This window comes from Peromyscus californicus, unplaced genomic scaffold, assembly GCF_007827085.1.
Source record: "Peromyscus californicus insignis strain IS unplaced genomic scaffold, ASM782708v3 Scaffold_5__1_contigs__length_169319896, whole genome shotgun sequence".
Taxonomy (NCBI): domain Eukaryota; kingdom Metazoa; phylum Chordata; class Mammalia; order Rodentia; family Cricetidae; genus Peromyscus; species Peromyscus californicus.
Window position 1 is genome coordinate 44,470,094 of NW_026294573.1, and position 21,813 is coordinate 44,491,906.

Consider the following 21,813-nt stretch of genomic DNA (forward strand, 5'->3'; position numbering starts at 1 on the left):
CCCGCCCCTCCGGCCGGAGCTTCCGACTCGGCGAGCTCCCCGGCTCCGCCCAGGCCCGCCCAGGCTGCGGCCTCCCGGCCCGCCTCCGGGACAGAGAACCTCTCCTGGGCGGGCTTGAGGACCCGGCCAACCCTCACGCCTGTGGCTGGGAGAGGCGCACGCCTCCTCCTCCGTGCGGGGCCAACCGGGGCCTGTAATTCGCGGCAGCCCCAGCCGCCGCGCGCCTCGCAGTGCGTTCTGGGAAGTGTAGTTCTCGTGAGTCACCACTGAGGAACTGGGCCCGGGAAGAAGTGTACAAATAATTCCGAAGCGTGGCTGGACTCGGGGGGTCTCAGGGGTCAAGAGGCCAAGCTGTAGGCAGGCTGGCGTGATTTGATAGCCCCTTTCCAAGCCTCCGAGTGCTGGGGGTAAGGGAAGGATGGGGTTCTTGCTCACGGACCTGGTTGGGGTCCCCTAACCACCGAGCAGTGGTTTCTGGAGCTGCTGCTGTATTGTGCCGAGGTCTGGGGATGGTTGTGGTGGGTCTTAGAGTAACTCTTGGGATTGGGGCTGCCGTGGAGCGGTTGTAAAGAGGGCTTCACTGAGCCCTGGAGAACCCTAACTCCGGCACAACTCAAGTCCCTGCACTACGCTGGGTATTAATTAGAGTCCTCTTCCCTTCATTAGCGTGCTCTTCTGAAAGCTAGGAACCTAACCCAGGAAGTAAACTTGTGTGGTTTCAGTTTTTGAGAAGGGAGTTCCTCTCTCGGGAGGAAATCTTACTTCCTGTAAATACCACCCGACAGTCCCCATCATTCAGGAGTGATTCTAGAAAATCCAGTCGTGTCACTTCTGGGAATACTCACTCTTAATGAAGTTTCTCCCTGTTTCTTGATCAGAATATACCTCAATTACCTGAAGGTAGTCGGAGCCCCCAACAATGGATAAATTTGTCATTCGAATGCCTAGGACCCAGAATAGCCCGCAGAAGAAACAGCTCGGTGGAAAGGTTTACAAGCAAGCCACGATTGAATCTTTGAAGGTGAGCAAGGACTGTAATAATGAGAGAATGCCAAAGGGTTCTATTGTGAGGAATTATGAAGGTATCTTTTTTTTTTCTTTCGAGACAGGGTTTCTCAGTGTAGCTTTGCGCCTTTCCTGGATCTCGCTCTGTAGACCAGGCTGTCCTCAAACTCACAAAGATCCTCCTGGCTCTGCCTCCCGAGTGCTGGGATTAAAGGCGTGCGCCACCACCGCCCTGCATCATGAAGATATCTTACTAAGCACATTTCAAGGACCATTTTTCCCCCCTCCTTTTCACATACCCTGTACAAACTTTATCAAACCTCTGCTACTCTGTATTAATTCAGTTACTCTGGCTTTAGGATCACCACTACCACCCGCCTTGATTGAAAGGATTTTTCTTTGTTTTGTTTTTCAAGACAGGACCTAGACCAGGCTAGCCTTAAACTCAGAGATCCACCTGCCTCTGCCGCCCCTGCACTGTGCCATTACACCTGGCTAAGATTCATTCTCATAATGTGTATCTGTGTCTATGTGTGGGTCTGTTCACGAGAGGCTTTGGATCTCTTTGGAGCTAGAGTAACAGTAATTGTGAGCTCCCTGAAGTGGTTGCTAGAAACTGAGTAGGGTCCTTTTCAAGAGCAGTACGTGCTCTCACCCCTGAATCATCGTCTCTCCAGCCCAAAGGTTTTTGTCGGGAATATTAAAGTTTCAAGTAGGATTCTGTATGCTCCACCCAAAAACCTAGTAAAGAGCACGTGATGTTTATTGTCCAGAACTGTAGTACACGGCTCCACAGCTCCACCTAGGACCACAGAGACTTAAATGTACTCTTTGCTCCCTAGAACTAAGTTTGGTTCCACCTGGTTAGGGAGAGGCAAGGAGTATTTACAAATAAGCAGCGAAGTTGGTGTGCTAGTGCCACTTGTAGACCTTGCACTTTGAAGGCTAATGCAGGAAGATGGTCAAGAACGTAAAGCGTCACATAGCAAAACTACCTCAAGAAAAGAAAAGAAATATATTAGGGGTGTAACTCAGTGGTAGAGTGCTTGCTTGCCATGTGTAAAGCCCTCCAGTCAGTCTCCATCACCACACCACACCCCCCAATTTTTTTTTTGATTCTTCGAGACAGGGTTTCTCTGTGTAGCTTTGCGCCTTTCCTGAAACTCACTCTGTAGCCCAGGCTGGCCTCGAACTCACAGAGATCCACCTGCCTCTGCCTCCCGAGTGCTGGGATTAAAGGTGTGCACCACCACCACTGCTCGGCCTCAAAAAAAAAAATTTTAAAGCAATAATTATATAAATGCTAAATTAATTATGTTTGTACTAAAAACAACTTGCAATGAGTCTCTTTGGTCATCTTGTGCCTCTTCTGCATTTCTGATTTATTTTTAGTTTTCCTAGTTGGTTCCCCTATACACGAGTATCCCAAGTTTGTGCTCCCTAGAGTTCTGCCTTGGTTTGAATGTTTATCCAGGGTGACCATATCCATCCCAAGGCTCTCTGTATGTAACCGATACACCTGCACCTCCAGTCTAGATTTCTAAAGGTGAGAGGGATCTGGGACTAGAAACTGGTGGTATGGCAGCATTCCAAGCGCTGGATTTAGATCATAGTTGTATTCTTTTCCTGGGTGCTCCCATAGGCTTCCCAGACCTGTATTAGAAAGCAGCGGCCGGGTGGTGGTGGCGCACGCCTTTAATCCCAGCACTCAGGAGGCAGAGCCAGGCGGATCTCTGTGAGTTCGAGGCCAGCCTGGGCTACCAAGTGAGTTCCAGGAAAGGCGCAAAGCTACACAGAGAAACCCTGTCTCGGAAAAAAAAAAAAAAGCAGCGAAGAGGGGCTGCCAGGATGGTTTGGGGAGAGGGGTCAGTGCTGGGGATCAAACTCCAGGCCTCTTGATTGCAGAGTAAGGACTCTACCACCAAGCTGTATCTAAGTGAGTTTCTCTTCCTGCATTTGTTTATGCTTTACCAAAATTGCTTCTTTGCATGTCTGCTTCCTGCTATACATCGAGCTTCTTGAACCTGTGTCCTAATGGTTCTGTGTCTCTACTGCTGGCACAGGACTTGACATACAGTTTATTTTCCTAAACAACCAAGTCATCTAGAACTCTGAAAGTTCTGGCAGGACACAAGACCTTTCCTGTTTGGCTCCAGCATGACTTACGCTGTGGCTCTCCATTTATGTGAAGACAGTCCAGCCACCATCCCTTTCTTCCTTGTTTCCTTCTTTCCTTTATGTCTGTCTCCTTTAAGCTGTTAGGACTTTCTTTTGACTTGATGCTGGTCCCTTTTCCTGTAAAATCTTCCTTTGTTCCTATAGAGTTAATTTCTACTTGTTTATCTACTCAATCAAGAACTACTTTCCTTGTGAAACTTAGCTCCTAAGTTACATGAATATAGAGACTCGAAATATTACACCTCTGTGCCCTTGGAATATATTAGTATCTGGTATATATTAAAGAGTCATTAAAAATTTGTTAAAATTGAATATTGAAATATTTTCTGCCTCCTTTAAGGGAGTTAATCTTCCCATCTTCAGTTATCTCTCTATTTAAAATTTTATTCATTTTTAAAAATGTGTATGGGTGTTTTGCCTGCATGTATGTATGTATGTGTGTGTGTGTGTATATACACACACACACACATACATACACATACATACATACATACATACATACATATATATGTATGTATGTATATATACACCATTTGTATCCAGTACCTTTGGAAGCTAGAAGAGAGCATCAGATCATCTTGGGTCTGGAGTTATGGACCATTGTCAGCTGCCCTGTGGGTGCTGGAAACTAAACATGAGTCCTCCAGAAGAGCAGACAGTACTCTCTATATATGGGTTTGATAGGAAAAAGCAACTTTATGCCCACTGGGTACTGCAGGGAGCATAAGAGAAATCTGAGATCAAAATATAAGCCCTGATGAGACTCCCAATAAGGGTGTGAGAGCATAATAACAATATAAAATCATGCTGTCTTAAACTGTGTATGATTTAGAGAATTTGCTAGGTCCATTCTCCACCAAGTCACTCATCCCCACACACCAGCATCATGTTTTAGCTTTAGTTTTTACTTGTCATGAGACGGCATCACAATATAGCCCAAGCTGACTTGTGATCTTCCTGCCTGGCCACCCTGTGTTGAGATTAGAGACATGTTGTAGCTGATCTTTCTCTGACCTGCCGGCCAATTCCCAAATCACAATACAGAGATTTATTATTAATTATAAAAGCTTGGCCGATAACTTAGGCTTGTTTGTAACTAGCTCTTATAACTTAAATTAACCCATATTTTTATTAATTTACGTCTACCGCATGGCTTTTGCCTCTATCCCATTTTGTGTGTCCGACTCGTTCCATGTTCCGACTCGTTCCATGTCCAGCTAGCTTCTCCCCTTCTTCCCAGCATTCTCTCTTCCCCGAAAATCCTGCCTAACTATTGTCCATTTAGCTTTTTATTAAACCAATCTGAGTGACACTTCTTCACAGTGTACAAAAATATTATCCACAACATTTCCCACTTTTTGTCTAAATACAAAGGAAAGGTTTTAACTCTGACATAGTAAAACTATATATAGGGCTGGAGAGATGGCTCAGAGGTTAAGAGCACTGACTGCTCTTCCAGAGGTCCTGAGTTCAACTCCCAGCAACCACATGGTGGCTCACAACCATCTGTAATGAGATCTGGTGCCCTCTTCTGGTCATACATGCTGTATACAAACTAAATAAATCTTTAAAAAAAAAAAAAAAAAAAAAACTATATATAATAAGAACAATTATCAGGTAAGGATTACATTACAATGTCCAGTCCATTTGTATTTGGCATATTTGGGGAAAATACTCCATTATGTATTCTATCTTGATGAGTCCAAAGCTCTGTACCTAATTTACCTTCTATCATAACTAAGGAAAACTGCAGCTATACCTCCCTAATCTTCAACTCCATTAAAGACCCCGGAATGATATAATATTACCTGAGTAAACAGGAAGTGTAGTGCAAGCCACTTCCAAAACTATAGAAATAACAGAGACGCCTGACTGCCTGGACATTCACCCCAGGTTCCTTTGCAAGTTGGGGCATCCATCTTTGGCCTACAGGTCTAGAATATCTGGCAGACCTTTCTATGAAGCAGGAATTTTGAAGGACTGTCTTTCTTTGTTTTGGCAAAGTTTGGTGGTCTTTTTCCTTTATGTCCTGCTTGTCCAGTTTATACAGCATACTGTCAGCAGTCAAGGCAAGGGCACTTTCTTGCCCAAATGGCTAGCCTTGTCACACTGAAAGCAAAACTCCATATGGAGGTTCTTCAGTGCCCATCATCCTTTTATGAAGTAGATTGGTGCTGCCAGGAGCAGACATGCCTTACTGTCATGAAAAGTTCTATGTTAACAAAACATTTTAAATGCCATATTCTGTAGGTCTTTGAAGTGTTTGAAGACCATCTATCTACCCTAAATATATCTGTTTAATCTTGAAAACATACCTAGTATGTTTTGAACTAGTGGTTGTTCAAAAGCAGACCTAACAATCCACACTTCTATCTCATCATTTCTATATTATATCCCACCTTTTTCTCTTTAGAAAGAGATTCCTGGGGGATTTAGCTCAGTGGTAGAGCACTTGCCTAGCAAGTGCAAGGCCCTGAGTTCAGTCCTCAGCTCCGGGGGGAAAAAAAGGTGTAGAAAGAGATTCCTGAATCTAATCTCTTTTGTTCAGGTTTTTTTTTTTTTTTTTTTTTCTGGCCATGACCAATAACAATTTGTAACCAACCTCCCTAAACAATGACAAACATTCATAACCTACCGAATGACCGAAAACCACCCATCTCTTGGGAATGTGGGCATAGTGTTTTCTAGACTGCTTCTTGTTGTCTGGGGGCACTGGCATCTTTAAGGGACCCTGAAAAAATTAAGATAATGGTCAAATCCTGGGGGAGCTAGCTGTTGTCCAGTCTCAGTGTGATGGGATAATGCAGGCTTATCTGAAGTTCTGGCTGGAGTAGTCTGTGAGGCTGGAGCATCTCAGCCAGCAGCCTTGAAGCTGTTCTGGATGCAGAACTCTGAGGAAACTACAACAGGCATTTTGAGAGGCTGGATCATCTGGGCCACCTGTTTTCATTGGTGTCTGGTCCCCTTGCTCTGAAAATACATAAACTTTCAAAGGTAACATATATATCTGCATTAACAAAAGTATGGAATATGCTGTGTGCACAGGTCAGTTAAAGATGATTTTCTGTTTTATGTTTAAGCAGGTAAAATATATGTCACCTGTCTTATAGTTTTTTTTAGGTTTATTTCCTTATGTCTGTAGCCAGGATTTTCAGGGGGTCTTCCCCAATCAAATCTGATCAACCTTGAATGAATCCACAGCCTTTCATTTTCTGTGGAAACAAAAGCACAACCTCTTCCTCAGTGTAACATACTTTTTGACTTCCAAGTTAAGACATTTTAAAAATGTATAAGTTGGTTTAATTTAGTAGTTTTTATAATCCAGAGCAGCTATTGTTTGCTCATTAACAATCAAAAAATTTAACGTCAATACACCACCATACAGGATCCAGACTCCCTGTCTATTTCCCATCTTTATGTGGCTTATTCTTTTTTTTTTAAGTTACTTTACTTCTCTCTTTAAAGACTTTATTAATTTAAACTGTTTTTATGACTATCTATATCTTTTTTTAAATTTTTTTCTTTTTTAAAGATTTTTTATTTATTTATTTATTATGCATACAGTATCCTACTGGTGTGTATACCTGCAGGCCAGAAGAGGGCACCAGATCTCATTTTAGATGGTTGTGAGCCACCAAGTGGTTGCTGGGAATTGAACTCAGGACCTCTTGAAGAGCAGCCAGTGCTCTTAACCTCTGAGCCATCTCTCGAGCCCTCTATATCTTTTTTTATAATTTATTTAATTTTATTTTATGTGCGTTGGTGTGAGGGTGTCAGATCCTCTGGAACTGGAGTCAAAGACAGTTGTGAGCTGCCATGTGGGTTCTGGGAATTGAACCCAGGTCCTCTGAAAGTGCAGCCAGTGCTCTTAACCTCTGAGCCATCTCTCCAGCCCCTCAATATCCTTTTATTTTCCTTAAGCCAATGCACATTATTAAATACACTGTAACCTGTTTAGAGGTTTATTCTGTCTGAACCTGCTTTACCGTGTACCTGTAACCTTTTCTGTCTGCATGAACAAAATCTTAAACTTAAATCTTAAACGCTGCCCCAGGCAGTGGCCAGGAGATAGTGTCTCTGTACCATGGCCCACATGAGAGACTGCAGAGCTAGGAAGCTGTGTTTGACTCCATTTTTGTGTTTGGAAACTTTTTTTTTGTGGGGGGGGGGACATTTCAAGACATTGTTTCTCTGTGTAGTTTTGGTGCCTGTCCTGGATCTCACTTTGTAGATCAGGCTGGCCTTGAACTCACAGAGATCTGCCTGGCTCTGCCTCCCAAGTACTGAGATTAAAGGCGTGCGCCACCACCGCCCAGCTGCTTTCTCAGATCTTATGTGGAAATACGTGTCCTCATGTTGGACGCCATTTGTAGGTGGATTTTTCTGTCCTGACAGCCAGCTTCTGAATCATGACACAGAGACTTATTATTAATTATAAAAATTTGGCCAATAGCTTAGGCTTGTTTCTAACTAGCTCTTATAACTTAAATTAACCCATATTTTTATTAATCTGTTTTGTGTGTCTGACTCGTTCCACATCTGGTTGGCTTCTCCCCTTCCTAGCGTTCTCTCTGCCCTGAAAATCCTGCCTAGCTATTGTCCAGTCAGCTTTTTATTAAACCAGTCTGAGTGACACATCCTCACAGTGTACAAAGGTTATTCCACAACAGCATGTGCCACTGTGGCTGACTTGCATTCTGGTTTAATGCAAGAATCTGCTGAAGGTTGAAGCCTTGTTTTCCTCATCAGTATCAAGATAACTCAACCTGCAGAACTGTCATAGAACTCACAAGTAAATGCTTGGTGAGAGGGCTGACTGAACTTTATGCCGGACATGTAGTAAAGATTCATAGTTTGTTTTGTTTTCTCCTGTATCAAAGAAAAAGGCGGCAGCAGGATAACTCAGTGGCTAAAGGCACTTGCTGCCAAGCCTAACTAAGGACCCGGGTTTGATGACCCAGCACCTAAATGGTGGAAGGAGAGAACCAACTTACAACCAACACATCTGCCCTGTGACCTATAGATACACAAATGAATAAAAATGTCAAAATAAAAATTTAAAGGCTTGTATAGTAAGACTAAAGCTCCAGAGAAGGTTATTGTGGTGATGATAATGATGGCATTTGTTGAGCCTGTTTTTATAGTTCAGACATTATACTAATGCTTTACAGATATTAACTCTTAAGTCTTAGTAACAGCTGTGAAAGGTATGGTTTTATCATTTACAGATGAAGAATCCAGAGGACAGGCCTTACTGGCTGTTCTTCCAGAGGAACTGGATTTTATTCCCAACATTCGTGAGAGCTCACAACTATCTATATCTCCAGTCCCAGGAGATCTGATGCCCTCTTCTGGCCTCTGAGAGCGCCAGGCATATACTTGGTGAACAGACATGCATGTAGGCAAAAATCCATACACATAAAAAAAGAAAGAAACCAGTGCATAGAGAGATGAAGTGGTTTGCCTAAGGATGGTGCCGCACTGAGTGGCAGAGCTGGCATTTGAACTAGGCAATCTGAATCCATATAGTCTGCCCACTAAAACTAAAAAGAAGTGGAAGTTTCTGAATGCCAAGCTGGGAGATGTAAAAATCTTAGGACCATTTTACTTCTGTTATCAGCATATTACAAGTAATTTTGCCATAGTCTTATCTCATTCAATAAAAGGGATACTCGGTAGAACTCATGTAGTTCACATTTAAATGGTAAAGGTTAATTTGGTTAATCTCATCTTACTCCTTTCGGAAGTGATTAGTTCCAAGAACACTTTTTTTTTTTTTTGTTAGCTATTATTAAAAGATACAGAATATGCGAGGTTTAGCACTTCGGAATGCTTTATGAACCTTTCCCTTGTAGGATTGACCAGCCAGTGTATTGTCTCTTGCCCCAGCCAGTGGAATGGCGCACACATTACTGTTTAGGAGTGACGTCTCCTGTGGTCACTTTGGTCAACCTGCAGCGTTGCAGCCATCCCCGGCTGTAGGACCGGACGGAAGGCACATCTTCCCAGTGATAAGCGTACAGTATGCAGATTAGCCTTCCAGTTGTAGTCTGCAGCCGCTTCTCTCGTGTCTGTCTGTGTCCTGAGGAAGGCTGGTAAGAGGTGGTGGTGTATGTTTACAGTTCTATAACTCCAGCACTCACAAGGTGGAAGTTGAGGGTCATCCTCAGCTACCTAGCGAGCTCAAGGCTAGGAGCCTGGACTGCATGCCACCATACTTTTCCCTCCAAAAAAGTGAAAATAGTTAATAAGAAAATATTTCTAATATCTGTGGAATTCTTTTTTTCCCTCTCTAGTTTCTGCTCTTACTCTTCGATCTGAAACTATTGTATATAGCTTTGTTTCATTTCACCTCCTGTTCGTTGAGGATAGGAAGATAAATTAAGAACAAATTGTTTTGACCCTCAAGTTGTAGTCTGGTGGGAAAGAGTCTTGTTAACGAGTGCATGTAGAAGGGAGGCTTCGTAGAAGAGCTGATACTCAAGAGAGTCTTTGAAGAGAAATGGTTATCAGGCAAAGGAAGACCATCCCTGGAAGTGGGTGTGAAATACTGTTTTGGCAGCTGCTGATAGTATCTAGAGCATGTAATGACACTGAAAAGATCTTAAGTCATGGAAGACCTTTTATATCAAGCTTAAGAATTTGGACTTAAGCCAGGCAGTGTTGGCACACACCTTTAGTCCCAGCACTGGGGAGTCAGAGGTAGGCAGATCTCTGCGAGTTCAAGGCTAGCCTAGTCTCCATAGTGGCTTCCAGGCCAGCCAGGACTACAAGGAGGGAAATCCTAAGATACCAGAAAGAGACAGGGAATGGAAACCTGGAGTGTAAGTAGAAGATGAAGCTGAATCGTTTGGGGGTATTGAAAGCAGCTGGACTGCTTAGAGGCTAGACCTTAAGGGCAGTATGGGACAGGCCTCAGAGCCTCATCTTTTGGGAGCTGGCGCTGGCACCCATGCCCCCAGTGGAATTTGGTACTAAAATAGGTCTACCATGTTTATGAAGAGTTAGCTAGAACAATTCTGCTTACCAGTTGAAGAAAACAGTGTGAAGATTGCCATCTTCTTGGGGTTCTAGATGAAAAGAAGAGTTGACTGTAGTACATTAGAACCACATGCCTGTTACTATGCATACAAACTAGAAAGTTAGCATGAAGTCTAGTGTAAAACCAGGAAACTCCAGAAATTTGCAGAGGCAAATGTGGGTTTCCTAATAAAACCCTTCACATCCTAGAATACACAAGACTCCCAAGGAAAGCAGTCCTCTTTAAAGAAGAATTCATAGTTCAAACAAACCCTGTAATAGAATAGTTTAAGGTGTGTTACTTTTGTTTATATTGAATTTGTTTAACTCTGTGAAGCTGTGTTACTGTACCTGTGTAAAACACCTGATGGTTTAATAAAGAACTGGCCAATAGCAAGGCAGGAGAAAGGATAGGTGGGGCTGGCAAGCAGAGAGAATATATAGAAGGAGAAAACTGGGAGGAGAGAACTAAGATCTAGGAGCCAGAGAAGGAGGAGGACTCCAGGGGCCAATCACCCAGCTACACAGCAAGCCATGGAGTAAGAGTAAGATTTACAGAAGTAAGAGAATGGGAAAAGCCCAGAGGCAAAAGGTAGATGGGGTAATTTAAGATAAGGAAAGCTGGCTAGAAACTAAGCCAAGCTAAGTCCGGGCATTCATAAATAATAATAAGCCTCCATGTGTGATTTATTTGGTAGCTGGGGGGCAGGTCCCCCAAAAAGAGTAAAAAACAACAACAAAACCCCATGAGAAAATAAGCCACAAGGAGAGTGACTGAACAGGTAGATATAATAAATTCTCTATCCCAAGAAATGGGAATAGGAGAACAATCTGAAATCTTAAACATGTTTTGAATGTTCACAAAGATTTTAAAAATGAATAAAAATAAGAATGAGAAAAGAAACGACTTGACCAATGAAAAATACATGTTTGTTGAGCAGAAACATTGAACATGTTAAAAGTAGACAAGATGTAGCTAAAGAGAAAAGTGGTGAACTGGAAGCTTGATAATGAGGAAATCATTTAGAATACATCACACAGAAATAAAAGAAAATGAAAAAAATAGGAGTTTTTGAAAGAGACTTGTAAGAAGATTGGTACAAATATTTCTTTGAATGTGTGTCCTAAAAATAGCAGCATTTAAATGAAAGAAATACAATTACTCTTAAACTATGAAGGAAAACAAGGTTCAAGGAAACTCAGTGGTGGTGCATACCAGTAGTCCTAACATTCCAAGTTAAAACAAGACGATGGAGAACTTGAGGCCGGACTAAGGTATGTAGAACCTGTCTCAAAACAAAACAAAACAAATTTAGTCTGTTTAACAGAAGATAAGAAAGGAGACAAGGGCTGAAGAGATGGCTCAGAGGTTGAGCGCACTGGCTACTCTTCCAGAGGTCCTGAGTTTAATTCCCAACAATCACATGGTGGCTCACAACTGTCTGTAATGAGATCTGGCGCCCTCTTCTGGCATGTAGACATACATGCAGACAAAACACTGTATGTAGCACAAATCCTAATTGGTCTTAATAATAAAAACCCGGAGCCAGATATTGGGGTAAATGCTGAAAGATCAGAGAAGTAAAGGAACCAGACACTAGAGAGACTTCTTATCTCTAACTGAATCCTCAGACCAAAAAGGGACCTAGCTCCACCTGCCTTATATTCCTCTCTCTGCCCAGCCATATCACTTTCTGTTTCCTCCTCCCTAATGCTAGGATTAATGGCCTGTGCCTCCCAAGTACTGGGATCAAAGGCATTGAGATCCCAAGTGCTGAGATTAAAGGTATGTACCACCACTGCCTGGCCTGTATGGTTAACTAGTGGCTAGCTCCACACTCTGATCTCCAGGCAAGCTTTATTTGTCAGAGCACAAACAAAATATCACCACAACTGTATACATAATAAATAAATAAATAAATATTTTTAAAAAAGAAAAGAAAGGAGACAAAAAGAAAAAATATTTCCAGTGAGTAACAAATACAGATGGGCTAATAGGATGTTGGAAAAGTAGATCCTTACATTACACTGGACAGAGGGACAAGAGAGTGAAACAGCAGCACCCACTACTTAGAGTATGAAGATAAAGAGCAGTGGGGAGTGAACAGGTGGGAGATAGTATACAACAAATCAGGACTTCATTGAGGCAGTGTTTGTAACAGTGAAAATATACAGAAAGAAACCCCCTCTCAGATGTGTGTTTAGAATAATAGAATTACTATTCAATACCGCTAGCGTGGGTCAGCTCTAACTATATGTATTAATGTAAATACCTCAAGAAAATACACTGGATAAGAAAAGCTTGATATTTATACCTTTCAATAGGAAAAAGCTCCTATGTGGCTTAGGCTCTGTTGTTTTGTTTTTTGAACCATTTAACACTTAATACTAGCTCATACTGCAACAGCACATAGAAAAAGCTTTTTCTCTCAGTTTTGATTGAGTCTCATGGGGACTGAGAACAAGGAGTGGATATAAAATGATATCCCCAAGTGAGAATCTAGTGCATCTCTCTGGAACTTAGCAGGCAATACATGAAGACCAGTTTTAGAATCCTGAACCCACCATCTACCATAGGCCATAAAGCAGGTCCAAGTTGGAGGAAGAGAGGAGTGTGTGTCCGTCTGTGTAAAATTAGAGCTGCTTTGTGGCAGTTTTCTTTGGAGAACTCAACCTGTGCTTGGGAAAGTCCAAAGACAGTTGCTGACTGATGCCACATGGAGAAGTGGATACCTTGCCAGGCTGTTACCTTTGGCAGTTTTTTAGGGCAGAGATGTGGGCGATCTTAGAGAATGCTGGATGACTCGGGTTCACAGGCTCCTCAGAAGGACTCTGGGGCACCTACAGAGAAAGTCTGTATTTAGAAAGTGTACAAAATAATGGGTTTCATTATGACTTTTTTTTTCTTCTTACATTTATTTATTGTGAATGTGTGGCGGGGTGTGTGTGTGTGTGTGTGTGTGTGTGTGTGTGTGTGTGTGTGTGGACAACTTGCAGTTCTACCCTGAGGGTTCTGGGGACCGAACTCAGGTCTTCAGTGTGACAGTGCCTGTGTCCTCTGAGCCATCTTAGCAGCTCTTATTATGACATATTCATACATCTTCCATTCTGTGTTGTTACTTCCCACTGACTTTCCCCCCCGACTGGTCCCCTGCCCCCTAAACAGTCCCTCTTCTTCATGTCACACATCCCATCCCTCTCTCGAGTCCCCTCCCTTTAGAGCTCCTCCTTCAGCCCTCTGTGTGTGACAGCTGTGAGAATCATTACCAGTACAGAAGGTGCTTCAGGTGGCTTCTCAGTAGGGAGCTCTCCAAGGAACTGCAGAAGTCATCCTGTCGGGGAAGAGTCATCTTTAAATGCCTGCCAGTGCAGAGAGTACCAAAACCTGATCAGCGCCACATCTCTTCTTGCTCTCCTCCTAGCTGTGAACCTAAAAGGCAAAACCAAAGCCAGTAGGCTGGGAGCTGGGAAATAGGGAGACGGATATACCTTCCTTTCACCCTCGGCTTCTAGGCTGGAAGCAGACCCCATGTTCTCCCTCCAAGAGAAGGACATAAGACACACACAGACACACAGACACACAGACACAGACACACACAGACACACACAGACACACACACACACACACGTATGTATGTCATGGTTCTATTGGAATTTCAGGTAGAAAAGTACACACATGCTAAGTATCATGAGGAACTTCCATGATGTGAACACATCAAGATAAACATTACCAGAACTCTGAAGCCTCCTAAGGCCCTTCTTGACCCCTAACTGCCTACCTGCTCATGGTAATAGTGATCCAAGATAAGATATTTAATTTTCAATTATAAAAGCTACTTTTTGTCTGCCACTTTTATTTACTAAAAACTAAAAGTTCTTAATTTAAATGATTTCAAAACTACAGAAAAATCACATGACAGTACAAAAGCTTTCCCGTCCCCTTCCCCCGTATTCCTAATTTCTAGTACTAATTTCTAGTACTAATAGAAGCCTGCGGATGAGCCGGAAGGTGCTAGCTGCTTCTGGAAAGGAAGACGGGAATGAGTTTGGTGAAGGGTGTAAAAGGACTTCAATTTTATAATGCTTGATTTTATGGGGAATGGCAAAATAACAACCTTTTAAAGTAGTGAGTTGCTCCCTCTTCCTTTCTGTGTGTTTGAAGTTTTAAAAAAAAATTTTTCAGAAAGAAAATTTGGGTTTTCTCCTCTGGGAAGTGGAGAACTGTTTGTGTGATTTTTATTGTTGAAGTAAACACAGTTTTATGACTTCTCCATTCCGTGCATACAAATTAAGACACTTAAGCGAGCTATGAGGGTGATTCACCTTAGCATCATTTTCCTCCCCCTCTTCCTTAGTACCTGCCTCTCACTGCTAAGTGCCCAGTGGTGTCTGGCTTGGTGAGATTAAAAGTTGCACTTTTCCTAATAGATGCAACTCTCCTCCTGATTTGCAGTAAGCAGGACCTGCTTTTAAGCAATTACCCATCATTTGGGGCCATCAGACACACTGTGCTTTGGTTCAGGTCATAATCAATAATTCATATGTCAATAGGAGAGCCATTAGCTCAGGTGAAGGCAGATGTCTTTCTAATGAAAATGTTCCATTTTCCAAATGACTTTTCTTTTTCACAGAGAGTTGTGGTTATAGAAGACATAAAAAGATGGAAAACTATGTTGGAGCTTCCTCATCAAACCAAAGAAAACCTAGTTTTAGCCTTACAAGAATTAAAGAAGAAGATACCCTCCAGGGAGGTGTTGATGTCGACGAGGATAGGTATGCTCCTGAGCCCTGGGAAAAGTGCTTCCAGTGTGTCTCCCCTTCCTCCTGTACATCGTGAGTTGTTGGGCCCATCTGAGCTCTCCACACTGTCACTGGAGGGGACCATGGTTTAGAACATCTTACTAGCCTCAGACTAATACTTAGTAAAAAGAAAAAAATGAAGTGAAAATAGACAGAACACAGTCCTCAATCTTTTCAGTTTTTTGTTTTCATTTTATTGTGTGTTGGGAGGGGGGTCGGGTGTCTCTTTGCCACAGTGCACATATGGAGGTCAGGGGACAACTTAGCGGACATTGGTTTGCTCCCTCCAACATGTGGCAAGGTGTGGGGGCAAGCACCTTTACCCACTGAGCCATCTTGCCACCCCTCCCCCCACCTTTGGATCAGAATGAACCAAGTTACTCTGTTCAGTTATTAGATAAGGTTTTTAAAGCCTGGGTTCAATTTCTGTACTTACCATATAGACTGGTAAGTGACAGTGACATATAGGAAACATTCTGAGTGTGCCCGACTCTGACTGTACAGAAGTGATTGCGACTTGCTTGTGCCCTCCAGGAGCTGAGGGTTTGGTGGAGCAGTGATGGGCAGATGATGGGCAGTGATGAGCAGCGCCCGCTGTGGCTGTAAATAAGCCCGTGCGACAGGACACTGTCCACTCTCTGATCTGGAGAGTCTGTCCGGCCAGAGATAGAGCAGCTGCTCCAATCGGGGACTCAGAAAGACTTCATACGGGAGGTGGGTGGCATCTCAGTTCCACCTTGAGGGAAACTCAGCGTCATCTGTCATCAGTGGCAGTAACTGGCGAAGCCTGGTTTATAAACCACAACGATAGCAACGTTTGCTGCTGTGTCGTTTATTATAGCTTTGGAGATATTTCAAAGGTAAGTGCCGACCACGTGGAATTGCCGTTTTAGACAGCACACAACTGTGGGTAATGTGCAGGGAGGAACAACATGTGTTCCTCAAGCTGCTCTCTGTTCCCCCGAGAGTCCAGGGGAGTCTTTCACAGCTGCTGCTGCTGCTGCCCTCACTGGTGCGGCATTGCCTTCTCTGCCTCCCCTTGACCTCTTGTTCCTGAGAAGCGGGAGAGAGCAGCGTCACACTGTCACTAACAGCTGGGAAGAGCTGTGCAGAGTCCCCAGGGAGCCCCCAAGAGTCTTAGAGTTGCACCCCTGTAATATAAACCAGCATCTGAGGAAATTAGATGCTTAAAGAACATAAAACCCTATCATTATAGCCAAGGAGAGTCTCCCATCTGTGGCAGGACTGGCTGTCTTTATAGGTTGTGGTCACTAGAGGGCAGTAAGACCATTCACATGAGCCTGTGAGGCCTTTCCACCAGTAGAGGGTACTAGTGTTTAATATTTTATGACCTGTTTATTTATGCACATATGTATGTATATGATCCTGTTTAGACAAACGCCACAGATACCATTCATGATCAGATCTTAAATCTCAACATAATAAGCTCAGAATGTCCTAAAAGGCAGGACAGGTGATCATTTTAAAAACCATTTCTGTTTGACCTTTGAGTACAGTTGTGAGTGCTTTCCAGAATGGGTGTGTCGGATGTTCAGAGATGACAGCTCAAGGGCCATAATAGAACTACCATGAGGTTTGACTTGCCAGGAACTGGAATCCATCCAACTTTTGATTTCTGACCTTACTCAAGCCTTCCTTAAACTTGAAATTGCATGGAATGCAGGAGTTCTTGGTTCCTTTACAGTTATATCAGGTGAAATTCTTACTTGGATCATTTCCTGAGAATGTTTATGCTTCAACTTTTAGCCTTCCTGCCTGGCTCTACCATGTAGATCTACATGATATCTACAGAATATCTACAGAATATCTCCTGTGTTCTTGGAACTGTGGGGTATAAAGGAGACGGGAATTGTGCCCCTCGTTGGAGCTTTAAATCTGATGGAAAGATGGGCAGTTTCATAAGAATTTTGTCTACAGTGTAGTACAGTGCCCTGATGATGGGGAGAAGTTAGCCAAGTGTATGGAAGTAGGAGAGAAGGTGTTGAAGACTGTGTCAGGCATAGGATGCATCATGGAAGCTGCGTAGAGGGTGGAGGTGGGAGAGAGAACATGGTTGTATTCCAAAAGCTCCGAGTTGTTAGGTGTATTTAAAATGTAATATGCCAGAGAGAGTATGGCAAGAAATGAGGCTGAGAGACAGTCTGGACCAGATGGAGAAGGCTTTTTGTAAGCAATTCAGAACTGGGTTTTTTTTTTTTTTGGCAATATATTAGTTATTTATTACTGTATAAAATTGTCCTAAAATTTAGTTGCTTAAGAAAGTATTATTTCACATAGTTTCTCTGAGGGTCAGCAAACCAGGATCCAGTTTATCTGAATAGTTCTGGCTCACAGTGTGTTTATTTTGGTTTGGTTTGATAGGGGTTCTTACAACCAGGCTGGCTGATTCTCTTAACTCCATCACCTAAATACTGTGATTAGAGGTATACACCACACCTCCTGGCTGTTCATTATCTTTTAAAAGCTTGTCATTGGGCTGTTAGTTAGAGCTGCAGTCTTCTGATGGGATGGGCTTCCAAGTTAGCACATGTTAGAGGGCTGCTCTAGAAGGCCCTTAGTTCCTCATCCCATAGACCTATCCTCATGGCTGCTCCTCACAGCAGCTGCCTTCCCCAGAGCCAATGATCCCAGAAAGGACAGGAATTGAAACAACATCAATTCAGAAGCCACAATTTGCTGTTTGTTTCTTTGGTTGGTTTTTTGAAACAGTTTCACCATATAGACCAGGTTGACTTGAAACTCATTGTGTACCCAAACTAGCCTCAAATTTGTGATTATCTTGCCTCAGGCTCTCAAGTGATGGGATTACAGGCATAAGCTATCATGCCTGGTTTCCATAGTTTCTTTTATAGCTTGATCTCAGAAGTAACACACTATCATTTTCATTGTCTTCTGCCAGTGGCTGCATTTGACCAACCTTGGTATGTTTTGAATACACAAAGTGTGGTTCCCAGATGAGACTCAGTGAGGGCTGTCATGTGTGCTGGCTACCACAGCATTTATTCCTTTTTATTTATCCCACATATATTTCCCAGACCAAAAGTTCATGCTTATTTGTTGAGCATTTACAACCATTCTCTTTTCAAATGGGCTTTTACTTTCTCTGTTCCTTCCTGAGATGTTACAGGTAAAACTATGAACCTATGTTAAGCCTGTTCTTCATATTTTTATCTGTCATATCCTTTGTCCCCTTATCCCTCTCAGCGGTCCAGATAATTTCTTCAGATATATGTCTTCCAAACTACTGATTCTCTCTTCTGCTGACTCTTGACTCATTCCTGAGTTCTTCATTTCAAAACTGTTTTCATTTTTTCATGTTTCCTATTTTCTCTAGAATCATAGAACATCTCAGAGGAAATGTCTAAAAAGATATTGGATGCAGCCTTTAATTCTAGCAGTCAGGAAGCAGGCAGAGGCAGGTAGATCTCTGAGTGTGAGGCCAGCCTGGTCTACAGAGCGAGTTCCAGGACAGCCAGGGCTACACAGAGAAACCCAAGCTTGAATAACAAAAGAACAAATCGAAACAAAAAACAAGATGTTGGATGCATAAAGCAGAAACTAAAGAAAGATTGTAACTATTTCAGTGGGAATAATTTATCATCAGCATATAGCGAGGAACTGAGGAGACAAAAATAGACAAGCCTTTGCAGGGAGACAGTAAGGAAAGCAAAGAGCCACGTCCAAAATCCTGAAGCACAGGAATATTTAAGGGATGTTTAGGACCATACTGAGAAAGTTGGCCAGAGGGACAGAAGAGAATGTTGTCATTTAAATGGAAGAGTCAAGGTTCAGAAGGAAGCATGGTCAGCTGTATCCATGGTTATCACTGGACCAAATAAGCTTAGTCTAAAAATGGCACTGGTTTATAAAATAAAGTCATTAGTAGCTTTAGGACAGGCTCAGAGGCAAGGTTGGGGGCAGGAGCTAGAGGAGCGAAGAGGGGGTGCGGAAATGACACTGAAAAGAACCCGCTCATGAGAAGTTGGTATTAAAGAGAGAGGTGACGGGATGGAGGGCGGGGAGTGAGTACAGGGTTTTAAGGCAGGAGAGAATCATAATGTTGAACGCTAACGAGAAGGATCCAGTAGAGTGACAGGAGTTAGCATTGCAGAAGCTTACAGGGCAAGGTCTCCGCGTTCAAACGCATGAGCAGTGTGAAGATCAGCAAGAGCCTTGCATCATTGGATCTGCGTTTTATTTTCAATCTGAAACAATTCATTCACTTGACACACACATATCAAGGACCTTGATATACCGCGCCTTATGTTAAGTGCCCGAGAATGATGCCTGGTCTGTGTTTGTATGATCCTCTTAGTTCTTGCTTAGAAAAGAAGCATATAAGTGTATAGTTGAGATTGACTTTTGAAATACAAGAGTCAGGGTGTCTACCAGGGTCTGTGAGGTGCAGTGGCTCTCTCCTCTCAGTGAACTGGGAAGGGTTTCATAGAAATGTGGCTTTGTTGGTCAGAATGAGCTCCTGTTTGTTGCAGGCAGAGGCATGGCGAGGGAAAGAAAGGAAGGCTGAAGTTCTGAAAAGGCGCATTAGGTATGGATCCACGGTGAGTGTGGAAGCGCAGATGGGCCTGCCCGGGAAGAAGCTGGACAGCCGGACAGCCTGCTGGGTCTGGACTTTCTCCCCAGTGCCGTGTTTTCTAGTGTGTGTTTCCCAGATCTCTGGTCCAGTAATGTATCTCTTGAAGAAAGGGTGCTGGGTTCAGGTAAGCTTAGGAAATGCTGCCTTACCGTCTCCTCTTTTGGAGATTTTCAGCATAATTTCTCATGTAATAGGCTAAGAAAAATCCCATAGGAAAGAAAACTGGGCTGGAAATGTAGTTTGGTGGTAGAGCACCCGTCTAGTTTTACAAGGCCCTAGGTTCAGTTCCCACCACCACCATATGATAGACAAACAATCAAGCCTGTTGGTTTTGTTTTTAACTCAGGGTCACTAATGAAAGTGTTTAGTGGAATATCTTATTAGAAACCTGCTAGCTTAAAAAAAATACACTGTTGTAACCCTTTGATGCTTTTGATGCTTTTAAGCTATGGGATGTATGACTGGAGCCTCCGATAGATAAGGGAAAAGGTAAAGGTGAGGAGGGATACTGGGGGAAGGGAGACCACAGAGGTGGCCAGGAGGCATTTGTTCAGCTAATAGTCATACAAGGCCTGCTGTGCTGGCTACTTTTAAACTGTCAACCCAGCCTAGAATCACAGAAAGAGAACCTTGAGGAGGATCCAGTTATCTTGATCCGGTTGTCTTGCGGGCAATTCTTTGGGAGATTATCTTAACTGATAACTGGTAGAGGAAGACCCAGCCTCCTGTGGGAGACACTACTCCCTGGTTTGCGGCCCTGGATATATGATAGTGGAGAAAGCTAGCTGAGCACACGTAAGGATTCTGGCATTCCTGTTCTCTCTGCTCGTGACAGTGGCTGTGAGGCTTTGAGTTCCTTCCTTGACTTCTTGGCAGTAATGAGCTAACCTGGGACCGTCAGCCATGTCAAGCCTTCTTCCCTAAGTTCCCTTTGGCCACAGTGTTTTATTACATCAAGAAATGAAACTAGAACACCTGCCATGTGCCAGGCACTGTAATGGATGCCTGTGATCAACACCGACGAAGATCTCTACCCTAGCAGGGCATGGTGGATCAGACCTATAATCCTAGTGCTCAGGAGACTAAGGCAGGAGGATTGCCATGGGTGTGAGGCTATCCTGGACTACATAGTGAGTTCCTGGCTACAGAGACCTTGTCTCAAAATAACAATTAATAGCAAAAGGAAGCAAAGCCCAGAGAAGAAACAGAAATCATTTGTGCGGTGGTAGATGATGACAGGTCATGGAAAAGTAGGGCAGATACAAAGCCCCCAACAATGAGTGTGTTGATGCAGACAGGAGTGTCGTTGAGAATGCCATCTGAGCAAACACATAAAAGGTGTGCGGGAGTGAGCCATGGGAACAGAGTGTGGCTCTGGTCACTAGGGTGAGACATGATGAAAGCATGAAGGACTGAGAGAATGGAGCGGAGAGCCCTTAGCTGGACTTCACACGGACCAACTGGAAGCGGGGCAGTGTGATAGCCCATCGCCTCCCCTGTCGCCAGAGCTACCTCCTTGCTGGCCCTGCGGCCTGCCCACGGGCCAGTCTTCCCCGTTAGCTGTCTTTGCGTCTTTCCCAGACACGTTGTTTCTCTTTTCCCTTTATACCCAAATTTCTTTCAAAGTGATCCCTACACCCAGTGCCCTTCTCTGGCCTTCTCGCTCTCCCAGCAGGCTCCTCTCACAGTCACACTTCTCTCTCAGGACACAGTGATTTTTGTTCTGCTCAGATCCAGTGCTCTTGTCTCAGTTCTCATCTTCCCAGACCTGTGATTTGAAACCGTTGATCATTTCCCTTTCTCTTGGCATGAGTGACACCCAACTGGCTGCTGCTTCTGTACTTTTCAGCGGTTTCCCTGCAGGCTCTTATCTCAGTTTGTAATTTACTTATTTAATTATTTACTTCTTTATTTTCTGTTTGCTAGGCAGTAACTCCATGCCAGCAGACCCATGCTGTGGTGTGTACAGTGTGTCTCAAGCCTTGCTCTACAGAGCAGGAGTGCAGAATATTCTTGTTCATGAGTGGGAAAAGACAGGATCGGGCAGGGGTTCTCCATGACCCTGCTCTTCTTCCGTCTCTGTTTCTTGATTCAGTCTGTCTTTCCCCAACAAGCAAGGATGCTTCTTTAGGAAAGGCAGCTCAACCCCGTTCCAGCACACTTAGCCAGTCCTCATGGCTCCAGCTTACCCAAGG

General features: G+C 43.4%; 1 protein-coding gene across 2 annotated transcripts in view; it reads left to right on the forward strand.

Annotated features, from left to right (window-relative positions):
* The first annotated feature begins 102 nt into the window (after nucleotides 1–102).
* Nucleotides 103–21,813, forward strand: part of Tceanc2 (transcription elongation factor A N-terminal and central domain containing 2) — a 43,027-nt gene continuing 21,316 nt past the window's right edge. The window contains exons 1-3 of one of the 2 annotated variants that reach the window (XM_052716043.1): nucleotides 103–255; nucleotides 879–1,021; nucleotides 14,835–14,976. In XM_052716043.1, coding sequence (XP_052572003.1) covers nucleotides 920–1,021; nucleotides 14,835–14,976 — 244 coding nt within the window. In that variant the 5' untranslated portion in view covers nucleotides 103–255; nucleotides 879–919. The other variant, XM_052716042.1, reaches the window with a different exon arrangement.